General features: G+C 42.1%; 1 protein-coding gene across 1 annotated transcript; it reads left to right on the top strand.

Annotated features, from left to right (window-relative positions):
• Window positions 1-535: 535 nt before the first annotated feature.
• On the top strand, window positions 536-26,913 carry LOC134482642 (sperm motility kinase X-like). The gene is made up of 2 exons (XM_063276846.1): window positions 536-2,062; window positions 26,470-26,913. The coding sequence occupies exons 1-2, from the start codon at window positions 785-787 to the stop codon at window positions 26,911-26,913; spliced, it is 1,722 nt and encodes a 573-aa protein (XP_063132916.1). The 5' UTR covers window positions 536-784.
• Window positions 26,914-27,335: the final 422 nt, after the last annotated feature.

Below are 27,335 nucleotides of genomic sequence, written 5' to 3'. Positions count from 1 at the left end.
TCTGGGTCTGGAGTTACAGGTGGTTGTGAGTGTCTCACACCATCCCTAGGATTGATATAATAACATATTCACATAGCATAACTCAGTTGTGTAAGAAAATAAAATCTCTCTATACCTGTCTATAGTTCCACTTCCCCGAAATCTGATTCCGTTGCTAACCTGACAGCTCATACTAATAAAATTATATAGAAAGACTTGTATCACTATTTTAAGTGGTGTATACCACCTGTGAGTGTGCTGTATAGGTGTGCTTAGTGTAGAGAGTTGTAGTAACCCCTGGAGCTGGAGTTAGGGTAGCTGTGAGCACCTGTGTTCTGAGAACCACCTACAGGTCCTCTGCCTGAGTAGCCAAATTTGGGAACTCCAGATGCAGATCGCCATCCTGCACAGTATAGGTTTTCGGGGATCTGTTCTCTTTACACCTTCTCTTGAAGCTGGTATTCTAGATGCCTCTACTCAAAGAGAATGCTGAGATCAGGAGAGAGGATGGTGAGCTTTTCCAATTTAGTGGCTTTTAGTGTCTAGGATACTCTGTTTGCAGTTGGTCCCTGACAACCGCCTCTATGTCATATTTTGCATCTGCTCCTTTGCAGTAGGTCCTTGTCCTTCCCTTCCCAGTATGTAAAGTACATGGCTAGATTGTCTGATGTTTTTCTGAGCTCTTTTCCTCATATCTTTAATGTTGGAATTATAGCGTATCAACATGTTCTGGGGCCTGATTTTAAATGTCTGTTTTATTTCTCATTGAAAGTTTCGTTCTAGCCATATAAAGGAGGGCCTGATCATGGAGCAGGACCCAGAGAGCCGAGACTCTATCGAGAACTTTACCACTGACTATAAGATCATAAGAACCCTGGGAAGGGGACGATTTTCAGTGGTAAAAATGGCCTATCACGTCCCAACCCTCACCTGTGTAGCTATAAAAGTTCTCAAGAACACCGAGAAGTGCTCCTCAGTGATGAGCAGGGAAGTTGACATTCTAAAGTCCCTGGGCCATCCTCATATCATCAAGGTGGTCGAAGTGGTCCAGACAAGAGAGGCCACCCACCTGGTCATGGAGCATGCCTCTCAGGGAGACCTACTGGACCGAATCCGGGAATGTGGATATTTAAAGTCGTGGGAGGCCCGAAGAATGTTTAGACAGATATTAGAGGCAGTACAATTCTGCCATGACAATAATATTGTCCACCGAGACATAAAGGCCAACAACATTTTGATAGACGGAAGGTCGAATGCCAAGCTCTGTGATTTTGGCCTAGCTGCTAAAACACTTCCTGGGCAGAAGCTGATTGATTTCTGTGGCACGCTGCCATACTGTGCGCCAGAATTCTTTGAAGCTGAGGAATATGAGGGCCGCCCATTTGACGTATGGAGTGTAGGTGTCCTCCTCTTCTTCATGGTGACTGGGCACTTGCCTTTCCTAGGCAAGTCATTTGCAGAGGTGAGGAGACAAATCAGTTCAGCCAATTTCAGCATTCCGCCTCACGTTGCCAACGATATTTTCAATGTTATAGTGGAAATGCTGATGATAAATCCCAGCAGGAGGCCCAGCATCCAGCAAATTATGATGCGCCCCATGATCAAAGACAGCCAGGCCTACTCACCACCGACATCCATACAGACGTTCACAGGAACACCAAGCCCTACCACCATCAAAACCACAAGAGTCATGAGGCATACACCTGAGAAAAGCACTGAGTCTCTTATAGACCAAAATATCAATGAGGTGCTGGCAACATACTTGATTCAACAGCACAAGCCACTCAGGAATGTCTGCACACACCACCAAGTGGAGCCAGGTGTAGAAGATCTTCACTCCTTCCCTCGTTTTCTTAAGAGAAAGGGACCTCTTCTGTCCTCCTTCACCTTGTCCTCAAATTCATCCAATATGCGGGAGAACGAGGATAGGAAGAATTCCAGGAAGGTTGTCAGAAGGCATGATGTGGGCTACCAGCAAACAAGGACCAACACTCTCCAGCTCGACCTCCTGGACTGTCCTATAGCTGAAGAATTCAAGGATAACAGGCTGCAAATCAGGAAGACATTCTCAGACTCCAAGACTGTGTTGTCTTGTAGTCTAACTGAACATATCCAGTCACCTCGACTTCAATACACCTATTCCACTACAGCAGACAGGAATGTGTCCTCCTTCATACCGCCACATGATTTCTGTGCATCACTGCAGACACCTAAGGGGATAAGCCTTGCAGGCTGCTCTGGAGATACCTGGCAGAGAGAGACACTCGTGGACAAAAACACCTTCATCAAGGAAGAGGCCATGGTTCATGAAGATACCGTCACTAGTGGCCAGCCACAAGTTCCTTGCCCAGCTTCCCGTCGGGTTTGGCGTCACCACTGGAAGGGGTTTAAAAAGACAATTAGTAGAAGCCTTCGAAACCTGTGCTGCTGTCTGCCACCACCATCGGAAAATCAAGTCTCCTGCAATAACTTGGCTCTCAGGAAGAGAGGAGAACACTGTGTCACCCACAGGACCAGGTGGGTGCATGTCCTCATTCATTTCATCCATATTTGTTCCTGTCCTTTGTGACAAATGATGATGGCCCTTGAGGCACACAGAAACTTGACAAAATGTAACTTCAGAAAGATTAAGTTCATAGAAACCCCTGAAGGGTGATCTGATGCTTCGTGACTCATAAGGGGAATCAGAGACACTGATTAAAGCAGGACGAGAGGGAGGTTGAGGCATTCCCAAATGGGGCAGAGAGTTCTAAGACAACCAGTGGGGTGCTATGGCTCTTTATGGAAAGCACTTGAAGTTCTCTTTTTTTCTTTTTCTTTTTTTTTTTTTTTTGGCCGGGGTTCTGTTTCGTTTCTTTATTTTTTTTTAACATTCTTTTTTTTTTATTAACTTAAGTGTTTCTTATTTACATTTCGAGTGTTACTCCCTTTCCCGGTTTCCAGGCAGACATCCCCCTAATCCCTCCCCCTCCCCTTCTTTATGGGTGTTCCCCTCCCCACCCTCCCCCCATTACTGCCCTCCCCCCAACAATCACGTTCACTGGGGGTTCAGTCTTAGCAGGACCAAGGGCTTCCCCTTCCACTGGTGATCTTACTAGAATATTCATTGCTACCTATGAGGTCAGAGTCCAGGGTCAGTCCATGTATAGTCTTTAGGTAGTGGCTTAGTCCCTGGAAGCTCTGGTTGATTGGCATTGTTGTTCATAAGGGGTATCGAGCTCCTTCAAGCTCTTCGCGTTCTTTCTCTGATTCCTTCAACAGGGGTCCCGTTCTCAGTTCAGTGGTTTGCTGCTGGCATTCGCCTCTGTATTTGCTGTATTCTGGCTGTGTCTCTCAGGAGCGATATACATCCGGCTCCTGTCGGCCTGCACTTCTTTGCTGCACTCATCTTGTCTAATTGGATGGCTGTATATGTATGGGCCACATGTGGGGCAGGCTCTGAATGGTGTTCCTTCTGTGTCTGTTTTAATCTTTGCCTCTCTATTCCCTGCCAAGGGTATTCTTGTTCCCCTTTTAAAGAAGGAGTGAAGCATTCACATTTTGATCATCTGTCTTGAGTTTCATTTGTTCTAGGCATCTAGGGTAATTCAAGCATTTGGGCTAATAGCCACTTATCAGTGCGTGCATACCATGTATATCTTTCTGTGTTTGGGTTAGCTCACTCAGGATGATATTTTCCAGTTCCAACCATTTGCCTATGAATTTCATAAAGGTATTGTTTTTGATAGCTGAGTAATATTCCATTGTGTAGATGTACCACATTTTCTGTATCCATTCCTCTGTTGAAGGGCATCTGGGTTCTTTCCAGCTTCTGGCTATTATAAATAAGGCTGCAATGAACATAGTGGAGCACGTGTCTTTTTTATAAGTTGGGGCATCTTTTGGGTATATGCCCATGAGAGGTATAGCTGGATCCTCAGGCAGTTCAATGTCCAATTTTCTGAGGATCCTCCAGACTGATTTCCAGAATGGTTGTACCAGTTTGCAATCCCACCAACAATGGAGGAGTGTTCCTCTTTCTCCACATCCTCGCCAGCATCTGTTGTCCCCTGAGTTTTTGATCTTAGCCATTCTCACTGGTGTGAGGTGAAATCTCAGGGTTGTTTTGATTTGCATTTCCCTTATGACTAAAGATGTTGAACATTTCTTTAGGTGTTTCTCCGCCATTCGGCATTCCTCAGCTGTGAATTCTTTGTTTAGCTCTGAGCCCCATTTTTAATAGGGTTATTTGTTTCCCTGAGGTCTAACTTCTTGAGTTCTTTGTGTATTTTGGATATAAGGCCTCTATATGTTGTAGGATTGGTAAAGATCTTTTCCCAATCTGTTGGTTGCCGTTTTGTCCTAACCACAGTGTCCTTTGCCTTACAGAAGCTTTGCAGTTTTATGAGATCCCATTTGTCAATTCTTGATCTTAGAGCGTAAGCCATTGGTTTTTTGTTCAGGAAAATTTTTCCAGTGCCCATGTGTTCCAGATGCTTCCCTAGTTTTTTTTCTATTAGTTTGAGTGTGTCTGCTTTGATGTGGAGGTCCTTGATCCACTTGGACTTAAGCTTTGTACAGGGTGATAAGCATGGATCGATCTGCATTCTTCTACATGTTGACTTCCAGTTGAACCAGCACCATTTGCTGAAAATGCTATCTTTTTTCCATTGGATGGTTTTGGCTCCTTTGTCAAAAATCAAGTGACCATAGGTGTGTGGGTTCATTTCTGGGTCTTCAATTCTATTCCATTGGTCTATCTGTCTGTCTCTGTACCAATACCATGCAGTTTTTATCACTATTGCTCTGTAATACTGCTTGAGTTCAGGGATAGTGATTCCCCCTGAAGTCCTTTTATTGTTGAGGATAGCTTTAGCTATCCTGGGTTTTTTGTTATTCCAGATGAATTTGCAAATTGTTCTGTCTACCTCTTTGAAGAATTGGATTGGTATTTTGATGGGGATTGCATTGAATCTGTAGATCGCTTTTGGTAAAATGGCCATTTTTACTATATTAATCCTGCCAATCCATGAGCATGGGAGATCTTTCCATCTTCTGAGGTCTTCTTCAATTTCCTTCTTCAGTGTCTTGAAGTTCTTATTGTATAGATCTTTTACTTGCTTTGTTAAAGTCACACCGAGGTACTTTATATTATTTGGGTCTATTATGAAGGGTGTCGTTTCCCTAATTTCTTTCTCGGCTTGTTTCTCTTTTGTATAGAGGAAGGCAACTGATTTATTTGAGTTAATTTTATACCCAGCCACTTTGCTGAAGTTGTTTATCAGCTTTAGTAGTTCTCTGGTGGAACTTTTGGGATCACTTAAATATACTATCATATCATCTGCAAATAGTGATATTTTGATTTCTTCTTTTCCGATCTGTATCCCCTTGACCTCCTTTTGTTGTCTGATTGCTCTGGCTAGAACTTAAAGAACTATATTGAATAAGTAGGGAGAAAGTGGGCAGCCTTGTCTAGTCCCTGATTTTAGTGGGATTGCTTCAAGTTTCTCTCCATTTAGTTTAATGTTAGCAACTGGTTTGCTGTATATGGCTTTTACTATGTTCAGGTATGGGCCTTGAATTCCTATTCTTTCCAGGACTTTTATCATGAAGGGGTGTTGAATTTTGTCAAATGCTTTCTCAGCGTCTAATGAAATGATCATGTGGTTTTGTTCTTTCAGTTTGTTTATATAATGGATCACGTTGATGGTTTTCCGTATATTAAACCATCCCTGCATGCCTGGGATGAAGCCTATTTGGTCATGGTGGATGATTGTTTTGATGTGCTCTTGGATTCGGTTTGCCAGAATTTTGTTGAGTATTTTTGCGTCGATATTCATAAGGGAAATTGGTCTGAAGTTCTCTTTCTTTGTTGTGTCTTTGTGTGGTTTAGGTATAAGAGTAATTGTGGCTTCGTAGAAGGAATTCGGTAGTGATCCATCTGTTTCAATTTTGTGGAATAGTTTGGATAATATTGGTATGAGGTCTTCTATGAAGGTCTGATAGAATTCTGCACTAAACCCGTCTGGACCAGGGCTCTTTTTGGTTGGGAGACCTTTAATGACTGCTTGTATTTCCTTAGGGGTTATGGGGTTATTTAACTGGTTTATCTGTTCCTGATTTAACTTCGGTACCTGGTATCTGTCTAGGAAATTGTCCATTTCCTGAAGATTTTCAAGTTTTGTTGAATATACGTTTTTATAGTAAGATCTGATGATTTTTTTGAATTTCCTCTGAATCTGTAGTTATGTCTCCCTTTTCATTTCTGATTTTGTTAATTTGGATGCACTCTCTGTGTCCTCTCATTAGTCTGGCTAAGGGTTTATCTATCTTGTTGATTTTCTCAAAGAACCAACTTTTGGTTCTTTTGATTCTTTCTATGGTCCTTTTTGTTTCTACTTGGTTGATTTCAGCTCTGAGTTTGATTATTTCCTGCCTTCTACTCCTCCTGGGTGTATTTGCTTCTTTTTGTTCTAGAGCTTTTAGGTGTGCTGTCAAGCTGCTGACATATGCTCTTTCCTGTTTCTTTCTGCAGGCACTCAGCGCTATGAGTTTTCCTCTTAGCACAGCTTTCATTGTGTCCCATAAGTTTGGGTATGTTGTACCTTCATTTTCATTAAATTCTAAAAAGTTTTTAATTTCTTTCTTTATTTCTTCCTTGACCAGGTTATCATTGAGTAGAGCATTGTTCAATTTCCAAGAATATGTGGACATTCTTCCTTGATTGTTATTGAAGACCAGTTTTAGGCCGTGGTGGTCCGATAGCACGCATGGGATTATTTCTATCTTTCTGTACCTGTTGAGGCCCGTTTTTTGACCAATTATATGGTCAATTTTGGAGAAAGTACCATGAGGAGCTGAGAAGAAGGTATATACTTTTGCTTTAGGATAGAATGTTCTATAATATCCGTTAGGTCCATTTGGCTCATGACTTCTCTTAGTCTGTCTACATCTCTGTTTAATTTCTGTTTCCATGATCTGTCCATTGATGAGAGTGGGGTGTTGAAATCTCCCACTATTATTGTGTGAGGTCCAATGTGTGTTTTGAGCTTTAGTAAGGTTTCTTTTACATATGTAGGTGCCCATATGTAGGTGGCATAGATATTTAGGATTGAGAGTTCATCTTGGTGGATTTTTCCTTTGAATATGAATATGAAGTGTCCTTCCTTACCTTTTTTGATGACTTTTAGTTGAAAATTGATTTTATTTGATATTAGAATGGCTACTCCAGCTTGCTTCTTCTGACCATTTGCTTGGAAAGTTGTTTTCCAGCCTTTCACTCTGAGGTAGTTTCTGTCTTTGTCTCTGAGGTGTGTTTCCTGTAGGCAGCAGAATGCAGGGTCCTCGTTGCGTATCCAGTTTGTTAATCTATTTCTTTTTATTGGGGAGTTGAGGCCATTGATGTTGAGAGATATTAAGGAATAGTGATTATTGCTTCCCGTTATATTCATATTTGGATGTGAGGTTATGTTTGTGTGCTTTCATTCTCTTTGTTTTGTTGCCAAGACGATTAGTTTCTTGCTTCTTCTAGGGTATAGCTTGCCTCCTTATGTTGGGCTTTACCATTTATTATCCTTTGTAGTGCTGGATTTGTAGAAAGATATTGTGTAAATTTGGTTTTGTAATGGAATATCTTGGTTTCTCCATCTATGTTAATTGAGAGTTTTGCAGGATACAGTAACCTGGGCTGGCATTTGTGTTCTCTTAGGGTCTGTATGACATCAGTCCAGGATCTTCTGGCCTTCATAGTTTCTGGCGAGAAGTCTGGTGTGATTCTGATAGGTCTGCCTTTATATGTTACTTGACCTTTTTCCCTTACTGCTTTTAATATTCTTTCTTTATTTTGTGCGTTTGGTGTTTTGACTATTATGTGACGGGAGGTGTTTCTTTTCTGGTTCAATCTATTTGGGGTTCTGTAGGCTTCTTGTATGCCTATGGGTATCTCTTTTTTTAGGTTAGGGAAGTTTTGTTCTATGATTTTGTTGAAGATATTTACTGGTCCTTTGAGCTGGGAGTCTTCGCTCTCTTCTATACCTATTATCCTTAGGTTTGATCTTCTCATTGAGTCCTGGATTTCCTGTATGTTTTGGACCAGTAGCTTTTTCCGCTTTACATTATCTTTGACAGTTGAGTCAATGATTTCTATGGAATCTTCTGCTCCTGAGATTCTCTCTTCCATCTCCTGTATTCTGTTGGTGAAGCTTGTATCTACAGCTCCTTGTCTCTTCTTTTGGTTTTCTATATCCAGGGTTGTTTCCATGTGTTCTTTCTTGATTGCTTCTATTTCCATTTTTAATTCCTTCAACTGTTTGATTGTGTTTTCCTGGAATTCTTTCAGGGATTTTTGCGATTCCTCTCTGTAGGCTTCTACTTGTTTATAAATGTTTTCCTGTGTTTCCCTAAGGGAGTTCTTCATGTCTTTCTTGAAGTCCTCCAGCATCATGATCAAATATGATTTTGAAACTAGATCTTGCTTTTCTGGTGTCTTTGGATATTCCATGTTTGTTTTGGTGGGAGAATTGGGCTCCGATGATGCCATGTAGTTTTGGTTTCTGTTGCTTGGGTTCCTGGGCTTGCCTCTCGCCATCAGATTATCTCTAGTGTTACTTTGTTCTGCTATTTCTGACAGTGGCTAGACTGTCCTAAAAGCCTGTGTGTCAGGAGTGCTGTAGACCTGTTTTCCTCTCTTTCAGTCAGTTATGGGGACAGAGTGTTCTGCTTTCGGGCGTGTAGTTTTTCCTCTCTACAAGTCTTCAGCTGTTCCTGTGGGCCTGTGTCTTGAGTTCACCAGGCAGCTTTCTTGCAGCAGAAAAGTTGGTCTTACCTGTGGTCCCGAGGCTCAAGTTCGCTTGTGGGGTGCTGCCCACGGGCTCTCTGCAGCGGCAGCAACCAGGAAGACCTGTGCCGCCCCTTCCGGGAGCTTCAGTGCACCAGGGTTCCAGATGGCCTTTGGTGTTTTCCTCTGGCGTCCGAGATGTGTGCACAGAGAGCAGTCTCTTCTGGTTTCCCAGGCTTGTCTGCCTCTCTGAAGGTTTAGCTCGCCCTCCCATGGGATTTGGGTGCAGAGAACTGTTTATCCGGTCTGTTTCCTTCATGTTCCGGTGGTGTCTCAGGCAGGGGTCCTGCCGCTCCTGGGCCCTCCCCCACGGGAGCCCAGAGGCCTTATACAGTTTCCTCTTGGGCCAGGGATGTGGGCAGGGGTGGGCAGTGTTGGTGGTCTCTTCCGCTCTGCAGCCTCAGGAGTGCCCACCTGATCAGGCGGTGAGGTCTCTTTCCCACAGGGTCTGGGAGCAGAGAGCTGCTGCGGGCCGGGATCCACCAGCGTGGGACCTCCGGCAAACACAGGACGTGCCTGGTCCTAGATGAACTTTGCCTCTGTGTGTCCCAATCTCACCAGGCAGCTCTCTTGCAGCAGACAAGTTGGACTTACCTGTGGTCCCGAGGCTCAAGTTTGCTCGCAGGGTGCTGCCCAAGGGCTCTCTGCGGCGGCAGCAACCAGGAAGTTCTCTGTTTTTCAAAGACACCAAGAGCCTCTTTTCTGTGTCTTTTTCTTTTCAAGTCCTGAAGAACAGCAGCCTCAGCTCCATGGCTTTTAAGCCAGTGGTGGGGGTTGGCCTGGCTGAAGATTATACAATCTCAGAGGAGCCAGGCCAGACGTCCAGGTGCCTGTGTGCTTGCAGGCCCCTTCTCCAGAGGAAGAGCTGTCCACACCACAGCAAGGTCTCTCCAGGTAAAACCCCAGGCAGGAAGGCCTGCCTTTTCACTGTGTCTTGCTCAGAAGGGAGGGATGAAGTAGAACAGTGCCCTAAAAGTGTCAGTGAACCAGTAGCCCTCTGCCCTCTCTTCTAGCAGAGGTAAACATCAGAGACTGTTCTGTGGGACTGTACTGTTCTTTGCTTCCTGTTTCTTGCAGAGAACATTGGTCTTCATCATGAAGTAGACTTCTCAGAAAAGTCTCCCTAGTCAGCCCATCAGACCTGAGCTAAAATGGTTCCCAGGTTGAAAATGAGGCCTGTATGTCTCCTGTGAAGGGAATCCTCCTGTCACACTTTGACCAGACCCTCACCCACCCCTACTGCCCTGCGAAAGATATCACAGTTTATATTGCTTAAGTCCTCAGACCCAACTCAGGGTAATGCTTAAAAAACCCATACTGTGGAGTGACTCCCAAGGCAGCTGTGCCCTCTCTCTCACCAGTTCTGCCCTGTAATTACTCACCTCTCTCTGTTTGCTCCCTCAAGGCCAACTTTCAAATGTGTAACAGGATTCCTACCTGTGTCACAGCCTCCTCGAAGGAGGAGGGACAGGTGTTATGAGCAGAGTCAAAACAACAACTTAATGATGGAGAAGCAAACTTGTGTGGCCCTACCTCATGCCAGCTTCAGGGCTCCACTGGAGTATGCATTCCACTGGATAAATCTACCCAGGCTGCTTCAGTTTACCTGAGAATTTGCACACTGCTGTTTTATGCCCAGTTAAACAGCCTTGCAATTCCTTTGTGAGAGCTTCTGGGAAGCTTTCCCTGTCCCTCCTACTGTTACATTTGTTAAGATATCATCTCCTGTGTTCTTTTTAACTAGACTGTATCAACATCTTCCACAGCATGAGGTGTACAGAATACCATATGCCTGACATGGAGGGTCCCTCTGACCCAATGTCTCTCTTAATTTATTCAAAGGACATCAAAGATCCAGGCATAGTAATCCTGCAGTGATATGTGCTGAGTTTAACAGCATGTCCCTATAGTTCTCCACCATTGTGATCACATACATATTTCTCATGTGCTTTATCCCCTGAGCTACACGAAATTCTCTTAGGACAGACAATCTTTTCCTCTCTAATTTGAGTGGGAAAGCACATTATATTCCACTCTGGAGCAAGAAGAGCACTATATGAACTCGTGTACCTGAACCCACAACGCACAAGTCTGGGAAAGTTCATTAAAGGGGTTCTTTGCTGGCCTCTAGCACTGAACCAGGTTAGCTACTCAGACAAAAACCAAGGAAAACCTCTCACAGACACTGGCCAGCCTAGGTTTTAAGAGTTGGCCTCACACCCTGATGATTCCTTGTCATCCATACACTGATATGTAGAAGCCCTGGAGTCTATATCTCTGTCAGTGTGTCTGTCTTTACTTTTACATGAACTACGTCCATGCAGGTGGGTCTCAATGGATGTTTCTTATACTGGACTCCTAGAGAGCCATGTAACCCTCAGGATGGCCTTAAGTTGAAAACACAAAATAGAAACATCAAATATAAAATCCCAATTGATGGAAATAGATTCACAAAATTAAAAACCAACAGATGAAAAACACTAACCACTCCAATAAAAATCCTTAATATATCACTCTTAATTCTAACAGACTCACAGGTGTATGCTAAGGGAACATATTCCATGTACAATAAACAGAAGAAATTGGTTCTTATTTTCTGATATGTTTATGTAAATTAAGCATACACTCATTTTTTTCTGACATTTTTTTTCCTATTTTGGAATAGTGTTGCTATGCTGGTTTTAGTGTTCACACAGTCAAACCTAAAATTCAGAGAGAATACCACTCGGGATAGAATGAAAGCCCAGGCTACCTTTGTATTCCTCTTGATCTTGCTGCCTCTGTTCCTCCTTTCGTGTAATGCTATGCTGCAAACATTTCTGTTTTCATCAAGGTCTCTTAAATCCCAACAGGCCACCTTGTAGCTAAAGATTACCTTGAGCACGATCCTCTTCTTCCTGTCTCTAATTCTGCAATGTAGAAGTTTCAGTTCTGAGCCACTCTACCCTGTCAAGTAACACAACTTCAAGGCCAGTATAGGCAAGAGGAAGTACCAGGCTGAGTGCAATCCTGTCAGAAAAAGGACATTCTAAATATTTTTACCTGGCAGATCTGGTCTCTGCAGCTGGGGAGATGGATGTTCGGTAAAGTGTCACAGTGCAACAAAAGGACTCTGGAAATCAGACAAGGAAGAATCATGGTGTCATCTTAGGCCTTGAGCTTAACAGAGGCAGGTGTGGCAGATTGGTGGCCTGAGATTACTGACATATGACTCTGTCTCAATATTGAGGTAAAAAAGCGTTTGATGATTATTCCTGGCCTCCAGGTATGAGGACAGACAGACACCAACACAAACACACACACACACAATCACACACACACACACATACACACACAGAGAGAGAGAGAGACAGAGAGGCAGAGAGACAGAGACAGAGAGAGACAGAGAGAGAAAAGGAGGGGGGGGTTACTCTGAGGTAATGTATGTATCATGCACACATTAACTCTTTATAGATCTATCTAGACTTTTCCAAGTATGGACTGTCTAAATTTTATAGTCATGTCTGTCTATTTCTTGGCCAGTGAACATAAACCTAAGTCCTGTGGCAAAAAACGTACTAGGGTTTTCTAGTGATGAATATTATTTTCTTACTCTTGTTTAACTCCAGTTCTCTTTATAGAGTCCAGGCAGCCAATGACTTTTGATCCTGCTGGACAACGGACTGGACACAATGAGTGGCCTGATGAGTGGACCGTTGGACCATTTGGGACTCACCTGGACTAAAATCCATGTATAACAAAAGGGTCTCCAACATCCTGCTCCTTCCACTAGGAGGGCAGATGAAAGTAAGATGCTCCAAGATATAGATTTCTTGGGGCTTTTTTTTTCTCTGTGTTTTCTTTTGAAGCTTGTAAGGTTTGCTTTTTATTCCTCTTATTTGTATATAATTTTGTTCATACATTTGTATTTATCTAATATTTTAATGTTTTAATTGAAACAGTGACATCACCTCCCTCTTTTGTACCTCCTCTCCAAACTCTCCCAGCTATCCTATATCAAACTTTTCTCATGCCTTCACTCTTAAGTTTATAGACTCCTTTATGTGCTTAAATTTGTTATATATTTTTACATATCTTGTGTATCCAGAAATAAATATAAATATACCTGCAGAGCCCATATTTGTTGCTTGTGTATATATTTGTTCAAGACTGACTACTATGTATTTGACAACATGGTACTTTCTATTTTTACCTTTTGATATTTTCTCTTCCCAATCTTAAAATTCTTTTTCTGTCTAATGGTTTCTTTCCACTTTTATTTAACCTAAATTATTTATTTCCTTCTTTTGCCTCCTTTCTATACTCCCCCCATTTTTGATTCTATTACAACAAAGACCACTGCCTGTGGGAAGGACTCACTCTTGAAAGAGCCAGAGGTGTGGGTCAATTGAAGACCAGTGGGAAAGTTCCACTGCCAACCTTCAAGCACAATGACCCCTCCCTTCCAGGTAATAGTCAGATCCCACAGAACTGCAAGCCAAACTGTTAAACAAAGCTACCTGTGATTTCCAACTCACCTCTCCTTCCCCTCTGGAAAAGCAGGAATGGTTCACTGATTACTAGTCAGTAGGAGGTCACTTCGCCCCATCAATAATACCCTGCCTAGTTACCAACTGCTTGAATTCTGCCCCATCTCTTAGCAAGGTATATAACTGCCTGTCAGAATCTGCCCAGGGTCACCTCCCTTTAAGGAGGAAGGCCTCAATAAGGCAGAATTAAACTCCTCTTGCTATTGTATAGATCACTGTCTCCATGAATGTCAATCAAGAGGTCCTGGAATCGGTTCAGTTTGAACCTCACATTGGTGCATACATCTGGAAACTTGCTTCTTCTGTGGGACCCATGGGAGAGTGGTGAAAGGGAGGAGTGGCAGTTACAACTAGGTACTGAGGTTGACTTCTCTGTGCTCTCTCTATCTAGCTTCATAGCGTTCTGCTTTTGACTTCTTTCTTTCTTGCAAGTATCAGGAGGGCTCACAGAGGCTAGGTAACAGGGCTTTGACCTGTCCAGAGGCCAGCAATGTCAGAGAACTTTGATCCAGTGTGACGCCAGCAAATTCACCAGAACCTGTGTTCATCTCACATCTGGCAGGAGCAGATAGCCTGCTTTATCACATCCACAGCAGTGATGGTTTGGTCTGTGTACTTTGCCCTTGAAAAGGGACACTTGGTTTGTGTGTTTATTGTTCTTTTTGTGCATTCAGTTTTCATGTTTTGGACTTGGACTGATGAAAATTTTGGACATGGGACGAATTGTTTTCTCACCTTAATCTTATTCTGAGTCATTTTCAAGAATTTAGGATTAAGGACCACTTAATGAACTTGGAGTGGGCTGCTTTTGATGTTAAATGGCCACCAGGAGAGAGACATTTTAACTCCCCAAGGTATCAGCAATAGAGGATAAAAAGTTTCAGACATATTCCCTCCTCCTCAACCCCTACCTTCTAAACACTACTTTTTCACTAGAAACAACAAAAGCCTACTTCAGCCCAGCACCCAGCTCCTTCCTTATTGACAGTATCAGCCTTAGGGCTGGAGAGATGGCACAGAGGTGAAGAGAACTGAGTGCTCTTCCAGAGCTCCCGAGTTTAATGCCCAGCAGACACTTGTTGAATTCTCTTTTACTTCAGGATAGGTTCAGAGTTTCATGGCTCACAAGGTCACAAGGATTTAACCCCTTTTTCCCTGCTCTTCTGCTCATTGCTGACACAGTGCAAACTGGCATCCAGCATCCCTGACAGGAGAGGCTCCATGTGGGCAAAAGTATCTTTCAACAGAGCTTACAAATGGCTCCTGGCCCCACAAGGAACCCACCAAGATTAGGGCTTCAATTCAGTAACGGTTGGGAGTGTGTCCAGATTTGCCACAAGGCTCTATAAGCATATCTCAATAATAATTTGTCCCAGGTTCACATATGATATTAAATAAGAGCAAACAGAAAATTCTCATATGATAGCCCTGACTTTCATCAATTAAGTTCGTACCAAATGTTAGAGAAAAGTTAAGTTGCAGGGAGATTGTAGAAGAGTGCAGATCACGACAGAAAGAATTAATTAGACCACTTACAGCCAACAAACCACCCGATCCAGGACAAAAGAAATTCCAAGCTTCAATAAATTTACTTTGACACTCATGACTACCCGTACAATTCTGACTGATGATTCAGTAATGCCTACAGGCTTCATTATCAGAGTTTTCCCTGGCTGAGATGTTTTCTAGCTACCTGTTTTCCTAAACCTTGCAACTCTCCCACCTGACCCTGACTTGGACTGTCCACTCCATCAATGTGACGAGGTTGTGGCACAGGTGTTCGGTACCTGACCTGACTTGAGGAACACTCCTTTGTCAGAAACAGAACAGACCTGGATTATGGACAGAAGCAGCTTCATCCATGGGGGTGAGAGGAGGGCAGGGGCAGTGGTGACAATACAAATGGAGGGAATGCAGTTGCCAAAAACAATAAAAGGCCTCCCTGTCCTGTGGCTGCACTCAAGGAAAGAGAAACCACAGTCCATTGTCACCCCCCTTTATCTGTGTCCCCAGAACAGCTTCACAGAGGACACATTTTGAATGTTCCTCTGAAGACGCCACAGTCTGAAGGCCTCCCAGGAGATCTACTGCAGCCTGGGCAACATATCAGCAGCTTCTCTGCCCCTTTGAATATCCTCCAGTTGGAAGGCCCTCACAGGAGGTCTGCTACAGACAGGGCCACAGTCCTGACAGGAGCCCTGTTGGAAACCAGGGACCAAGGAGTCAGACTCCAGAGTCACCTTCTTTTCAGCACCTCATGGTATCTTCTCAAAAACTGACCATATGACGGGTCATAAAACATACCTCAACAGATACAGGAAGATAGAAATAATCCCATGCAATCCATCATATTCCACAGACTAAGGCTGATCTTCAATAACAACAATAATGAAAGAACACCCACATATACATGGAAGTTGAACAATGCTCTACACATATACCTTAGTCAAGGAAGGAATAAAGAAAGAAATTAGAACACTTCTCAGAGTTTAATGAAAATGAAGGTACAACATACCCAAACTGATGGGACACCATTAAAGCTGTGCAAAGAGGTAAACTCATAGGTGTGACTGCCTGAAAAAAGCAAAAAACAGGAGAGAGCACAAATCAGCAGTTGACAGCACACCTAAAATCTCCAGATCAAAACAAGCAACTGCAACCAAGTGCAGTAGAGGTAGGAAATAATCATTCTCAGGGCTGAAGTCAACCAAGTAGAAACAAAAAGGTCTATACAAAGAACCAACAAAACCAAGAGCTGGCTCTCTGAGAAAATCAATAAGTAGATAAACTCATAGACAGACTAACCAGAGGGCATAGAGTGTGTGTCCAAATTAACAAAATCAGAAATTAAAGAGGAGACATAACAACAGAATCTGAGGAAATGAAAAAAATCATCAGGTCCTATTAAGAAAGGCCAAATTTAACAAAACATAAAAATCTGGAGGAAATGGACAGTTTTCTAGACAAATACCAAGTACCAAAGATAAACAAGGAACAGATAAACCATCGAAATTACCTCATAACTCCTAAAGAATTAGAACCAGTTATTAAAAGTCTGTGAATCAAAAAGGGCCCACCACAAGATGGGTTTAATGCAGAATTCTATCAGACCTTAATAGAAGACCTCATACCAATGCTCTCCAAACCATTCTACAAAATAGAAAGGGAGAAAGCACTACCAAATGCCTTCTATGTAGTCACAATTACTTATACTGAAACCACAGAAAGACCCAACATATAAAGAGAACTACAGACCAAATTCCCTTTTGAATATCAATGCAAAAATACTTAATAAAATTCTCACAACAGGATCAAAGAATACATAAAAATGAACAACCACCCTGATCAAGGAGACTTCATCCCATGAAGAGAGGGATGGTTCAATATATGGAAGTCCATTAACAGATTTCACTTTATAAAAAAACCTCAAAGATAAAAACCACATGATCATTTCATTAGATGCTGAGAAAGCAATGGACAAAATTCAACACCCCTTCATAATAAAAGCCCTGGAATGATCAGGAATTCAGTGTCGGTAACTAAACGTAGTAAAAGCAATATACAGCAAACAGTAGACAACATCAAACTACATGGAGAGAAACATGAAACAGTCCCATTAAAATCAGGGAGTAGACAAAGCTGCCCAATTTCTTGCTGCTTATTGAATATAGTTCTTGAAGTCTTAGCCAGAGTAATCAGACAACAAACGAAGGTCAAAGAGATACAAAGTGGAAAGGAAGAAGTCAAAATATCACTATTCGCAGATGATATGATAGAATACTTAAGTGACCACAGAAGTTGAACCAGAGAACTACTAAGCCTGACAAACAGCAAAGTGGCTCGGTATAAAATTAACTCAAACAAATCAGTAGCCATCCTCTATTCAAAGGATAAACAGGCTGAGAAAGAAATTAGGGAAATGATACCCTTCATATTAGTCCCAAATAATATATAATGCCATGGTGTGACTTTAACCAACAGATTGGGAAAAGATCTTTAACAATCCTACATCTGATAGAGGGCTAATATCCAAAATATACAAAGAACTCAAGAAGTTAGACTCCAGTGAGTCAGATAACCCTATGAAAAAAACGGGGTACAGAGTTAAACAAAGAATACTCAGCTGAGGTATATCGAATGTCGGAGAAACACCTAAAGAAATGTTCAGCATACATCTGGAGTCATCCAGGGAATGCAAATTGAAACAACCCTGAGATTCCATCTCAAGTCAGAATGACTAAGATAAAAACTCAGGTGACAGAAGATGGTGGAGAGGATGTGGGGAAAGAGGAACACTCCTCCTTTGTTGGGTGGATTGCAAACTGGTACAAACTCTCTGGAAATCAGTCTGGAGGTTCGTCAGAAAATTGAAAATTGGACTATCTGAGGATCTTGCTATACCTCTCCTGGCCATATACCCAAAAGATGTTCCATCATAAAACAAAACCCCCAGGAAAACAACAATTCCAACCAACCAGAGCTCCTAGGGATGAATCCACTACCCAAAGAGTACACATGGACCGAACCATGGCTCCCGCTTCATGTAGCAGAGCATGGCCTTGTTGGGTACCAATGGGAGGAGAAACCCTTTGTCCTGCCAAGTCTGGACCTCTCACTGTAGTGGAATTTCAGGGCAGGGAGGCAGGAAAGGGAGATGTTTGGGGAGGAAAAAAAATTATAAAAGAAGTGGGAGGGTGAATGGGATGGGGGTTATGGATATGAAACCAGGAAAGTGAATCACATTTGAAATGTAAATACATTTTAAAAAAATAGAAAAGAATAGAAAAAGAGAAATACCCAATAAAATTAAAATGAATAATAAAAATAAATAAAATAGGAGCAAATTTAGAAAAAAAGAAGTTATGTACAATCAGCCTTAAGGGAACTAGGTCAGTGTATATGGGTGTTTGCTGGGCAAACATAAACCTGAGTTTAAATCTCCATAAAAAGCACATCTGACTACATAAATGCCTCTAAACCAAGCCTTGAGAGCAGCAGACAAAATATTGGTGCTGGCATGCCAACCTAGCTTCAAGCTCAGACACCATCTCACAGGACTCAGCAGGACAATAATAGAGCAGGACACCTGAACTCCTCCTCTAGACTCGCATGCGAACAAATGCTCACAACGAGGTGTACACACACACACACACACACACACACACACACACACACACACACATAGATACACACACTCGCATGCGTAAAATATTTTTTGAAAAGTATAAAAGACATCTAGTCCAATTGAAACTCATTTCTGGCTCTGCCTTCTCCCTGCTTTTTCTCTTAAGTCCTATAACATCATCTGACAAGGGCATATTCTATTTATTTATGATCTGAAGTTCTTCTAGAAGACGGCTGTCCCAAGAGGTGATATTCACCTGCTGTTGAAAAGCGTGAGAGAGAGAGAGAGAGAGAGCGAGAGAGAGCGCGCAGAGACAGAGAGACAGAGTGACAGAGACGGAGACAGAGAGACAGATATAGACAGAGATAGAGAAGAATGATTTGCTGTTTTGTTTGTCTCTCTCAGGATTGGAAAAAGACACTTTTCTTGACTGCCTGAGCTCCTACCCTTCATGAATGTTGGCTTCAGGTGGCAGAGGAAATCTCCCTGGTTCGTTTCCCTATAATATTAGCATCTCAGCCACCTCTCCAGAGATGAGCATGAACCAGGAAGGGTGGTGTGTGGAGTGCAGCAGCAGGTGTCACAGGCAGGGAAAGGAGAGCAGGAACTTGGAGCACCTGAGTGAGAATGAGATGGGCCCAAGGGTTAAAGTGAGACACCCTCAACCTGTCAGTTCCCTCAATCACCTGCTGGGAAGGACCAGGCAGGCTGAGGGTAGGGAACTTCCAGTTGAGCACTACCTCGGGTGAAGAGACCCCTGAGGGCCCTGGCCTGCCAACCTAGCTTCAAGTTCAGACACCATCTCAAAGGACTAAGCAGGACAATGATAGAGCAGGACACCTGAACTCCTCCTCTGGACTGTGCATGCGAACAAATGCTCACAACCAGGTGTACACACACACACACACACACACACACACACACACACACGCATAAAATATTCTTTGAAGAGTATTGAAGACAATGTTAACATAACTAAGGTAAAGAGAGGAGCCAATAAAACACCCGGTATAGTCGCAGAGTGTCTCCTCAACACATCACATTGCAAAGACATCATGTCTGGATTCAGCCTCCTTTACCAAACTCACTCCAGAGAGCTGCTGCAATCCTCCAGCCACATGGGGATGCAACAAAAGGCACAGCCCACAAGTTAATGTCCTGGCTGACTGGCCTGTGGCATTTTGTTGTAACCCATGAGTCTCATGCAACAACCCCAAAGCCACACTGTCAGGCTCTCTCACTGAAGCTCAGGCTTCCTGGCAGCTCTTGCTGAGACTAGTTTTCTGTTCTTTGATATTTCATGAGTGATACTCTAATTCATGCTCGTCTATAGCACACACAGAGGCTGCATGCAAAACTCCTACGTTAGGTTGACCTCCTGAGCTGTTCAATAAGTTGCAAAATAGTGTTATGACTGAACATCTCACAATCCTCTGAGTTTCCCTCAGATGATGATGTGAGTTTGGTAAGCTCAAACATATGATTTCCTTGTTCTTTTACCAATAAAAAGAATCATAGTTATATCAGATGTCTTTATAATATGTACCCCAAACCAAAAGTATACAGAAGAGACAAATACCCACGTTTTACATAAATAACAATGCAGATGCTTCTGAAAAGCCTGACTTTTACAGGAAGGACACCTTTACTATTGGTGACATTTTTTTTCAATTTTTGTGTTTATTAACTTGAGTATTTCTTATTTACATTTCGAGTGTTATTCCCTTTCCCAGTTTCCAGGCCAACAATCCCCTAACCCCTCTTCCTCCTCCCCTTCTTTATGGTTGTTCCCCTCCCCATCCTCCCCCCTTTGCCGCCTCCCCCCAACAATCACGTTCACTGTGGGTTCAGTCTTAGCAGGATATTGGTGAATTTTGAAAATGTTTTGAAAAGAAATATTTGAATATAACAAAAGATTCTTAATTTTTGTTTTCTACTATATTTCAAAATCACCATATTACTTTAACTTTTATACTCTATCTTATTAAATATGATTGAATAAGTTTTTTCCTACTTTGTCCTTTTCATTGGAAGTTTTCTTTGAAGACCTACAAAAATATAATATACTTTCTGATGAATATTAAATTTGTAAAATAAAACAGAAAAATGTTTATTTCTCCTATTCATAAAATTTACCAGCTATTAGAAATAAAATAATTTTCTACAAAAGAAATATGCGGTAGACAAGAAGGGGAACATTAATATACAATGAATACCATGACTGCAATCATAAAAAGATTGAAATTAAGACTGGAACACAGCTCAGGTTGACAGAAGGCACTGCTTGTGCACAGGAGTTGAGTTCAGTGGCCAGAAGCCATACTGTGTGTCTCACAACCAACTCTAACTCCAGATCTACAAACACGTAAAACCTGTGGCTTCCACCACCAACTCTAGTCATGTCTGCATACAACTACAAGCACAGACATGTACATGTTATTTAAAATAATGATGATAATATTAACATTTTTAAAAATAATATATTTTGTTCAAATATTAAAGGCATTAAGACAAGGGAAAATGTCCTTCCTCATTTGTTTGATACAAGCAAATACACTAACATCTCCATTGTCATTTCCAGTAAGAACTTGGAATGAGGTAGACACAAACTGTACCAGGATTTTGAATCCAGAAGTGTTCAAAACACAATACAGAGCTAAGATCACAAAAGGGGTCAAGGGAGCTCCACTGGCCCAAACCTGCTCAGGGAAGACATGAGCAGTTGCTTTAGCCTGGAAATGTTCACTAAATCTTCATTTATGTCTTCACAGTTTTGGTTGGTGTTTGGTTGAGAACTTTTGCTCTATTTATCAAATCTTGGCGAAGAAAATCTTGTTTTGTTTAACAAACCATGTGTGCCTCTGCCTTCGGGGTTGAGGATTCTAAGATGACTATTGATCAGTTATTTTCTCTATCATTTAGAAACTATCAATCCTAGCTTTCTGTCTGGTGAGAAACTGGATGAAGACTCTATGGGAAAAACATGGGAAAGTCTCACCCCTAGGGATGGTAGTCACACTGCAGTTTGGTCAAAGTATGCCAGGGTCAGTGAGAAGTTAACATTTTGTTCTTATGTGAGTCCAAGAAAATGATCTACTTTTCTCAAGTGCAGATAGGATAGCTTCCACAAACCAACAGTTGTTACAGAATGTTAGGGTCTAAGTGAAAAATGAACCATGTTATCCATTGACTAATATATGAATGTTTCTGTGTGCCCTTTAGCTTGTGTCATATTAATGCAAGCTGGAGTAATTTGAGAAAAAACTGAATTGAGTTTAGGTAAGGTCATGGAACCTTTTAATTGATTGATGACATTGGGTATAAGGTCATGGCTCCACATAAGTACGTAACTGTATAATATTACAAACAATAAAGCAAACTAATACACTGTCCATACCAGTGTTGGATATCAGTTGTGAATCGCTTATTATAATTCATATGATACCACTCATTATTTTTAAAGTAGAAAGAGGCTTTATTGGGGTTTGGATATCTACTATCAAGAGAGGATCCTGTGCTTGAACATTGGTCTCTGGCATGTGACCCTGTTTTCTGAGGTTGTAGAAAATCTGAAAAACATAACCTAGCAGAAAGAAGTAGGTCATAGGAGATATAGGGACTGCTAACTGGGTGTAACCATCTTCCTCAAGTCTCTACTGCCTCACTGACCTTAATTCTTTCCTGTCTGGAGGACAGAAAATAAAGAAAAGAAGTGGACTGTGCCCAACCCTCATTGGTCCATTTCAGCTCTGACCTCAAAAGGAACCATTGTGAGGTCATTTACTTCCTTAGTTACTGAAAACACATCCTGTCTGTACAGGGCATTAGCTGTTGGTTGGTGGCTGGGTTAGTTGGTTGGTTTGGTTGGTTTGGTTGGCTGGTTGATTGGATGGTTGGTTGGTTGGTTGGTTGGTTGGTTGGACAGCAATTGCATTTATTCAGTTAGCCACTGAACTTGGATATTCATGAATTGTTGAATCTGAACACAGTGAGTTTTCCTCTATATTCCTATGTCTCACTTTAGACTTGTTTGTTTTCTGTATTTAAACTAAGTCTCTGTTCCTGTATATTTTTGTTTGAATATTGAATAGGAGAATTTTTCTTTGTTGATTTGATTTATCACCCGATTTTGCATTGTCATATTTTACATGTATTTATTCCATGAACTAATTTTGAACAATAGTTTATGATAACAAAACAGCACGAACAATCTCCTAATGGCATTTCCAGACATGTACATAAAGAACTTTGACCATATTCCCATGATCACACTTTCCCTGGCTAGTCCCTTTCAGGTTCCTCAGTTTTTCCCTTTTAGTTTGTTCCCTTTCTTTCCAAGTACTGGCCCAATTGTTCAAGTTCTCCTATTCAGAGGACTGGTAGGCTACATTGGGTGGTCTATTAAGAAAAGGCACCAACAGGTCTCTGTGATTTAGCAGGAAGCCTCCCCCTAGCGGGTTAACTTGGGATCTTCCTTGCAGTGCAAACTCATGACCCTATGCAAGCTACAAGGCAATGCTTAGATCCTAATTTTTTGACGATAACTATGAAAGTAGGTAGATGAATAGAATTCAAGGACAGAATAGATATAAGTCTAAGAAGATCCAGTTTTATACTGCCAAGAAGAACCTTCCAAAGTGAGACATATGATACTATGACCCTTCATTTACCTGGGTCATTCTGTTGGCAGCTGTCATTCCATTGAATTGCTATCTTCTATCTTCAGGAGAACAAATGTGACTCTGAAGCTAGTGTGGTACCAGGCACAGGAGGTCGGGCCAATAATGAACTTGAAGCAAAGGAACAAGCATGGGCCTTTGAGTCTTGCTGGCAAAACAGCTTAAAGTACACGTCCAGGAAAAAAAGTGCCTAGTGCTGGAATGGTCTGCCCAGCATTCCACTGGACTCACTCAAACAACATTTAGAGAAAGAGAGGGAATTTTATATTGACAATGTGCCTCTCCAAATTTCCAAACCTAGGCTTGAATAAAACTACTTCCACCATTCCTATAGTTTTTATCTGCTAGTGGAATGGGAGTGCAGAACAGAACCTTCATAGTCAAGCAACAAAGAGCCTTTCAGGATCCTTTTTGCTTTCCATGACATTGCTGAGGAAGGAGGGTTGTATTCCCTGGGACATTCAAAAATCTAACATCTGATTAGAGACCTAACAAGTAGGACTTTGAAGCCCATGGCTGGACCATACCTGTACCTCTGTTTCATTGTTTGAAGGTTTAGCTTGTTAGCATTTCTAGGAAATGCTTTGTGTGCAATGTGTACACATGTGGTGTTTCTATATGACTATGAACATTTCAAGAGGGAATGTCCTTCCTTGACCTCTGCTAAACTGCAGTCCATTTCCTTTGGCATCTGTCATGGAGTTGGTTCTTAGTGAGTCCTGTCAGATTCCTTTAATGTGTAAAACTGATGAGTTGTGGTGAGAGGGGATAGCAGCATACATTCAAACACATGCAAATGGCTCACAAAAGCCCTTGCACCTCTGTCATTAATGTCATAATCTCATGTGTAAACCCAATGGGTCTAAAGTTACTTTCTAGAGCTTTGGGAACATAGATCAAGCAAAAATACATAGCAGCCACTTCTTTCTTTCATTTCGCATGTTTGTTTTTGTTCCATGAGACAGACGCTCCTGGACCACAGGCTGGAATCATCATTTCCGAGTAGCCAAAGATTACTTGAAGTGATGATCTTCCTCCTCCACTTTCACAAATTTTATAATTAACATGGGCTCATCTTTATGAGACTATCCTGACTTTAACTTTGTCCTATGTCTGTCAGAGGACCCTGAGGAACTCTCATCACTCTGGGTCCAGGTAGCTTACCCAAGTCTAGATTTTTCTTATCTGACTGTTTTGTGCCAATTCCTACTTCAACTTTCAACCCCAATTCAACAGCAGTAAGATGTGGATACACAGGAAACTGCTACAGGGCACAACATGTCACCTGCACCAAAGATACACTCTCATAGTTTTTCTTGACCCTCTGGGAATACATACACAGGGCCAGTTAGAATTAGAAAGCAGCCTTGGTACATAATTAATTTGTTGGGTACTTGTCCTTGCCTTGCTAACATCCTGATGCACAAGTAATCAACTTCTGTTGTTTTGAAGGTCAAACAGAAGGCATTTTGTTTGAGAGCAGAAGGACCCAGAGTTCCAGAATAAGGCACCATCTACTACTTCAGTTGTTTATAGGTTCCTGGCTTAGGGGTGTTTACTTGATCATTTGGAACATATCAGCTCACTGTTTCTAGATCTTGAGCTTTGGTCAGAAGTCTCAAGCCTGAGGGCAGGCAATATGGGATTAATGGTGTCATATTCCTCTCAGCCCCCAAAATGGTAGTCTCATGCCCAGGGGTGCAATGAGTAATAGCATTTTGTCACAACAATCAAGGTAGTCAGGACTTACAATCCTTTAGCAACCACTTGTCGGAGTTCAAAAAGTAAATAGAATACATTGAATATGGACATGAATTATTACAAACTTATGAAGTCTGGGGTCCATGTGAAAAGCAAGACAATGTCCATCAACTTGCCATTGAATATCAGAATCCATTAAAAACTGGAGTGCCAAAGCTCTGGCGTCCATTGTCATTCTCAGGATTCCTTGTTTGATTATTAATGACAAAAGTGTCCTTGTTAAAGATGGAGTGTTAAGTGTTTGAACATTGTTCCCATTAGGTGGTGTAATTTGGGGTTAATTATGGTCCTTGGGCAGGGGTACAAGTAGGAAGAAATGGGTCACTGGGTAACAGTGGGGACAGACTCTTGAGTCAAACCTGCCCTCTAGTGCTCCAATGACCAAGACTAGCCTTCCTGTCCATGGAGACAGAAGCAGAGGAGAAGCAATGGACCGTGCCTAGCCACAGTGTTGGCTGCTCTTTGCTCTAACCTCCCAAGGAACCCTGTGACAATGGATAGACACCTGTCTACTTACAGCTCTGATTGAGGCTGCATTATGTCCTTACAGGTACAGAAGCTGTTGCTTGGCTGGAAAGAAATTAGAGTTTGAAGACACAGAAATTAGACTTGGACATTCAGGAGCTGTTGGACCCTGACATAGTGAGTTTCTCCAACTTTGGACACTTCAACTTGCTCTTTTTGACTTTGGTTTCTGTATTTGCTGGCTTGAGTTATGTATTTACATTTCCATGTTTTTTATTATCTTCTATTTCACGTTTTATTAAATTATGTTTGCTATGTTAGAGTATTCTATTTTTTCACTTCATATGTATGACAGATTTGCATCCTCATAAGCCTTGAGTACCATATCCCAGATGCATTCTGTGGAGGACAGAAGAGGGAGTCAGGTTTTCTGGGTCTGGAGTTACAGGTGGTTGTGAGTCTCTCACAGCATCCGTAAGATTGATACAATAACATATTCACATAGCATAACTCAGTTGTGTAAGAAAATAAAATCTCTCTATACCTGTCTATAGTTCCACTTCCCCGAAATCTGATTCCTTTGATAACCTGACAGCTCATACTAATAAAATTATATAGAAAGACTTGTATCACTATTTTAAGTGGTGTATACCACCTGTGAGTGTGCTGTATAGGTGTGCTTAGAGTCGAGAGGTGTAGTAACCCCTGGAGCTGGAGTTAGGGTAGCTGTGGGCACCTGTGTTCTGAGAACCATCTACAGGTCCTCTGCCTGAGTAGCCAAATTTGGGAACCCCAGACGCAGATCGCCATCCTGCACAGTATAGGTTTTCGGGGATCTGTTCTCTTTACACCTTCTCTTGAAGCTGATATTCTAGATGCCTCTACTCAAAGAGAATGCTGAGATCAGGAGAGAGGATGGTGAGCTTTTCCAATTTAGCGGCTTTTAGTGTCTAGGATTCTCTCAGTTTGCAGTTGGTCCCTGACAACCGCCTCTATGTCATATTTTGCATCTGCTCCTTTGCAGTAGGTCCTTGTCCTTCCCTTCCCAATATGTAAAGTACATGTCTAGATTGTCTGATGTTTTTCTGAGCTTTTTTTCTCATCTCTTTAATGTAGGAATTTGAGCGTATCAACAAGTTCTGGGGCCTGTTTTTAAATGTCTGTTTTATTTCTCATTGCAAGTTTGCTTCTAGCCATATAAAGGAGGGCCTGATCATGGAGCAAGACCCAGAGTGCCGAGACTCTATCGAGAACTTTACCACTGACTATAAGATCATAAGAACCCTGGGAAGGGGACAATTTTCAGTCGTAAAAATGGCCTACCACGTCCCATCCCTCCCCTGTGTAGCTATAAAAGTTCTCAAGAACACCGAGAAGTGCTCCTCAGTGATGAGCAGGGAAGTTGACATTCTAAAGTCCCTGGGCCATCCTCATATCATCAAGGTGGTTGAAGTGGTCCAGACAAGAGAGGCTACCCACCTGGTCATGGAGCATGCCTCTCAGGGAGACCTACTGGACCGAATCCGGGAATGTGGATATTTAAAATCGTGGGAGGCCTGAAGAATGTTTAGACAGATATTAGAGGCAGTACAATTCTGCCATGACAATAATATTGTCCACCGAGACATAAAGGCCAACAACATTTTGATAGACGGAAGGTGGAATGCCAAGCTCTGTGATTTTGGCCTAGCTGCTAAAACACTTCCTGGGCAGAAGCTGATTGATTTCTGTGGCACGCTGCCATACTGTGCGCCAGAATTCTTTGAAGCTGAGGAATATGAGGGCCGCCCATTTGACGTATGGAGTGTAGGTGTCCTCCTTTTCTTCATGGTGACTGGGCACTTGCCTTTCCTAGGCAAGTCATTTGCAGAGGTGAGGAGACAAATCAGTTCAGCCAATTTCAGCATTCCGCCTCACGTTGCCAACGATATTTTCAATGTTATAGTGGAAATGCTGATGATAAATCCCAGCAGGAGGCCCAG

The sequence above is a fragment of the Rattus norvegicus genome, chromosome 17 (genome assembly GCF_036323735.1).
Source record: "Rattus norvegicus strain BN/NHsdMcwi chromosome 17, GRCr8, whole genome shotgun sequence".
In the NCBI taxonomy this organism is placed as follows: Eukaryota; Metazoa; Chordata; class Mammalia; order Rodentia; family Muridae; genus Rattus; species Rattus norvegicus.
The sequence above is the reverse complement of the archived record's forward strand: the minus strand, read 5'-3'. Positions and strand labels throughout refer to the sequence as shown.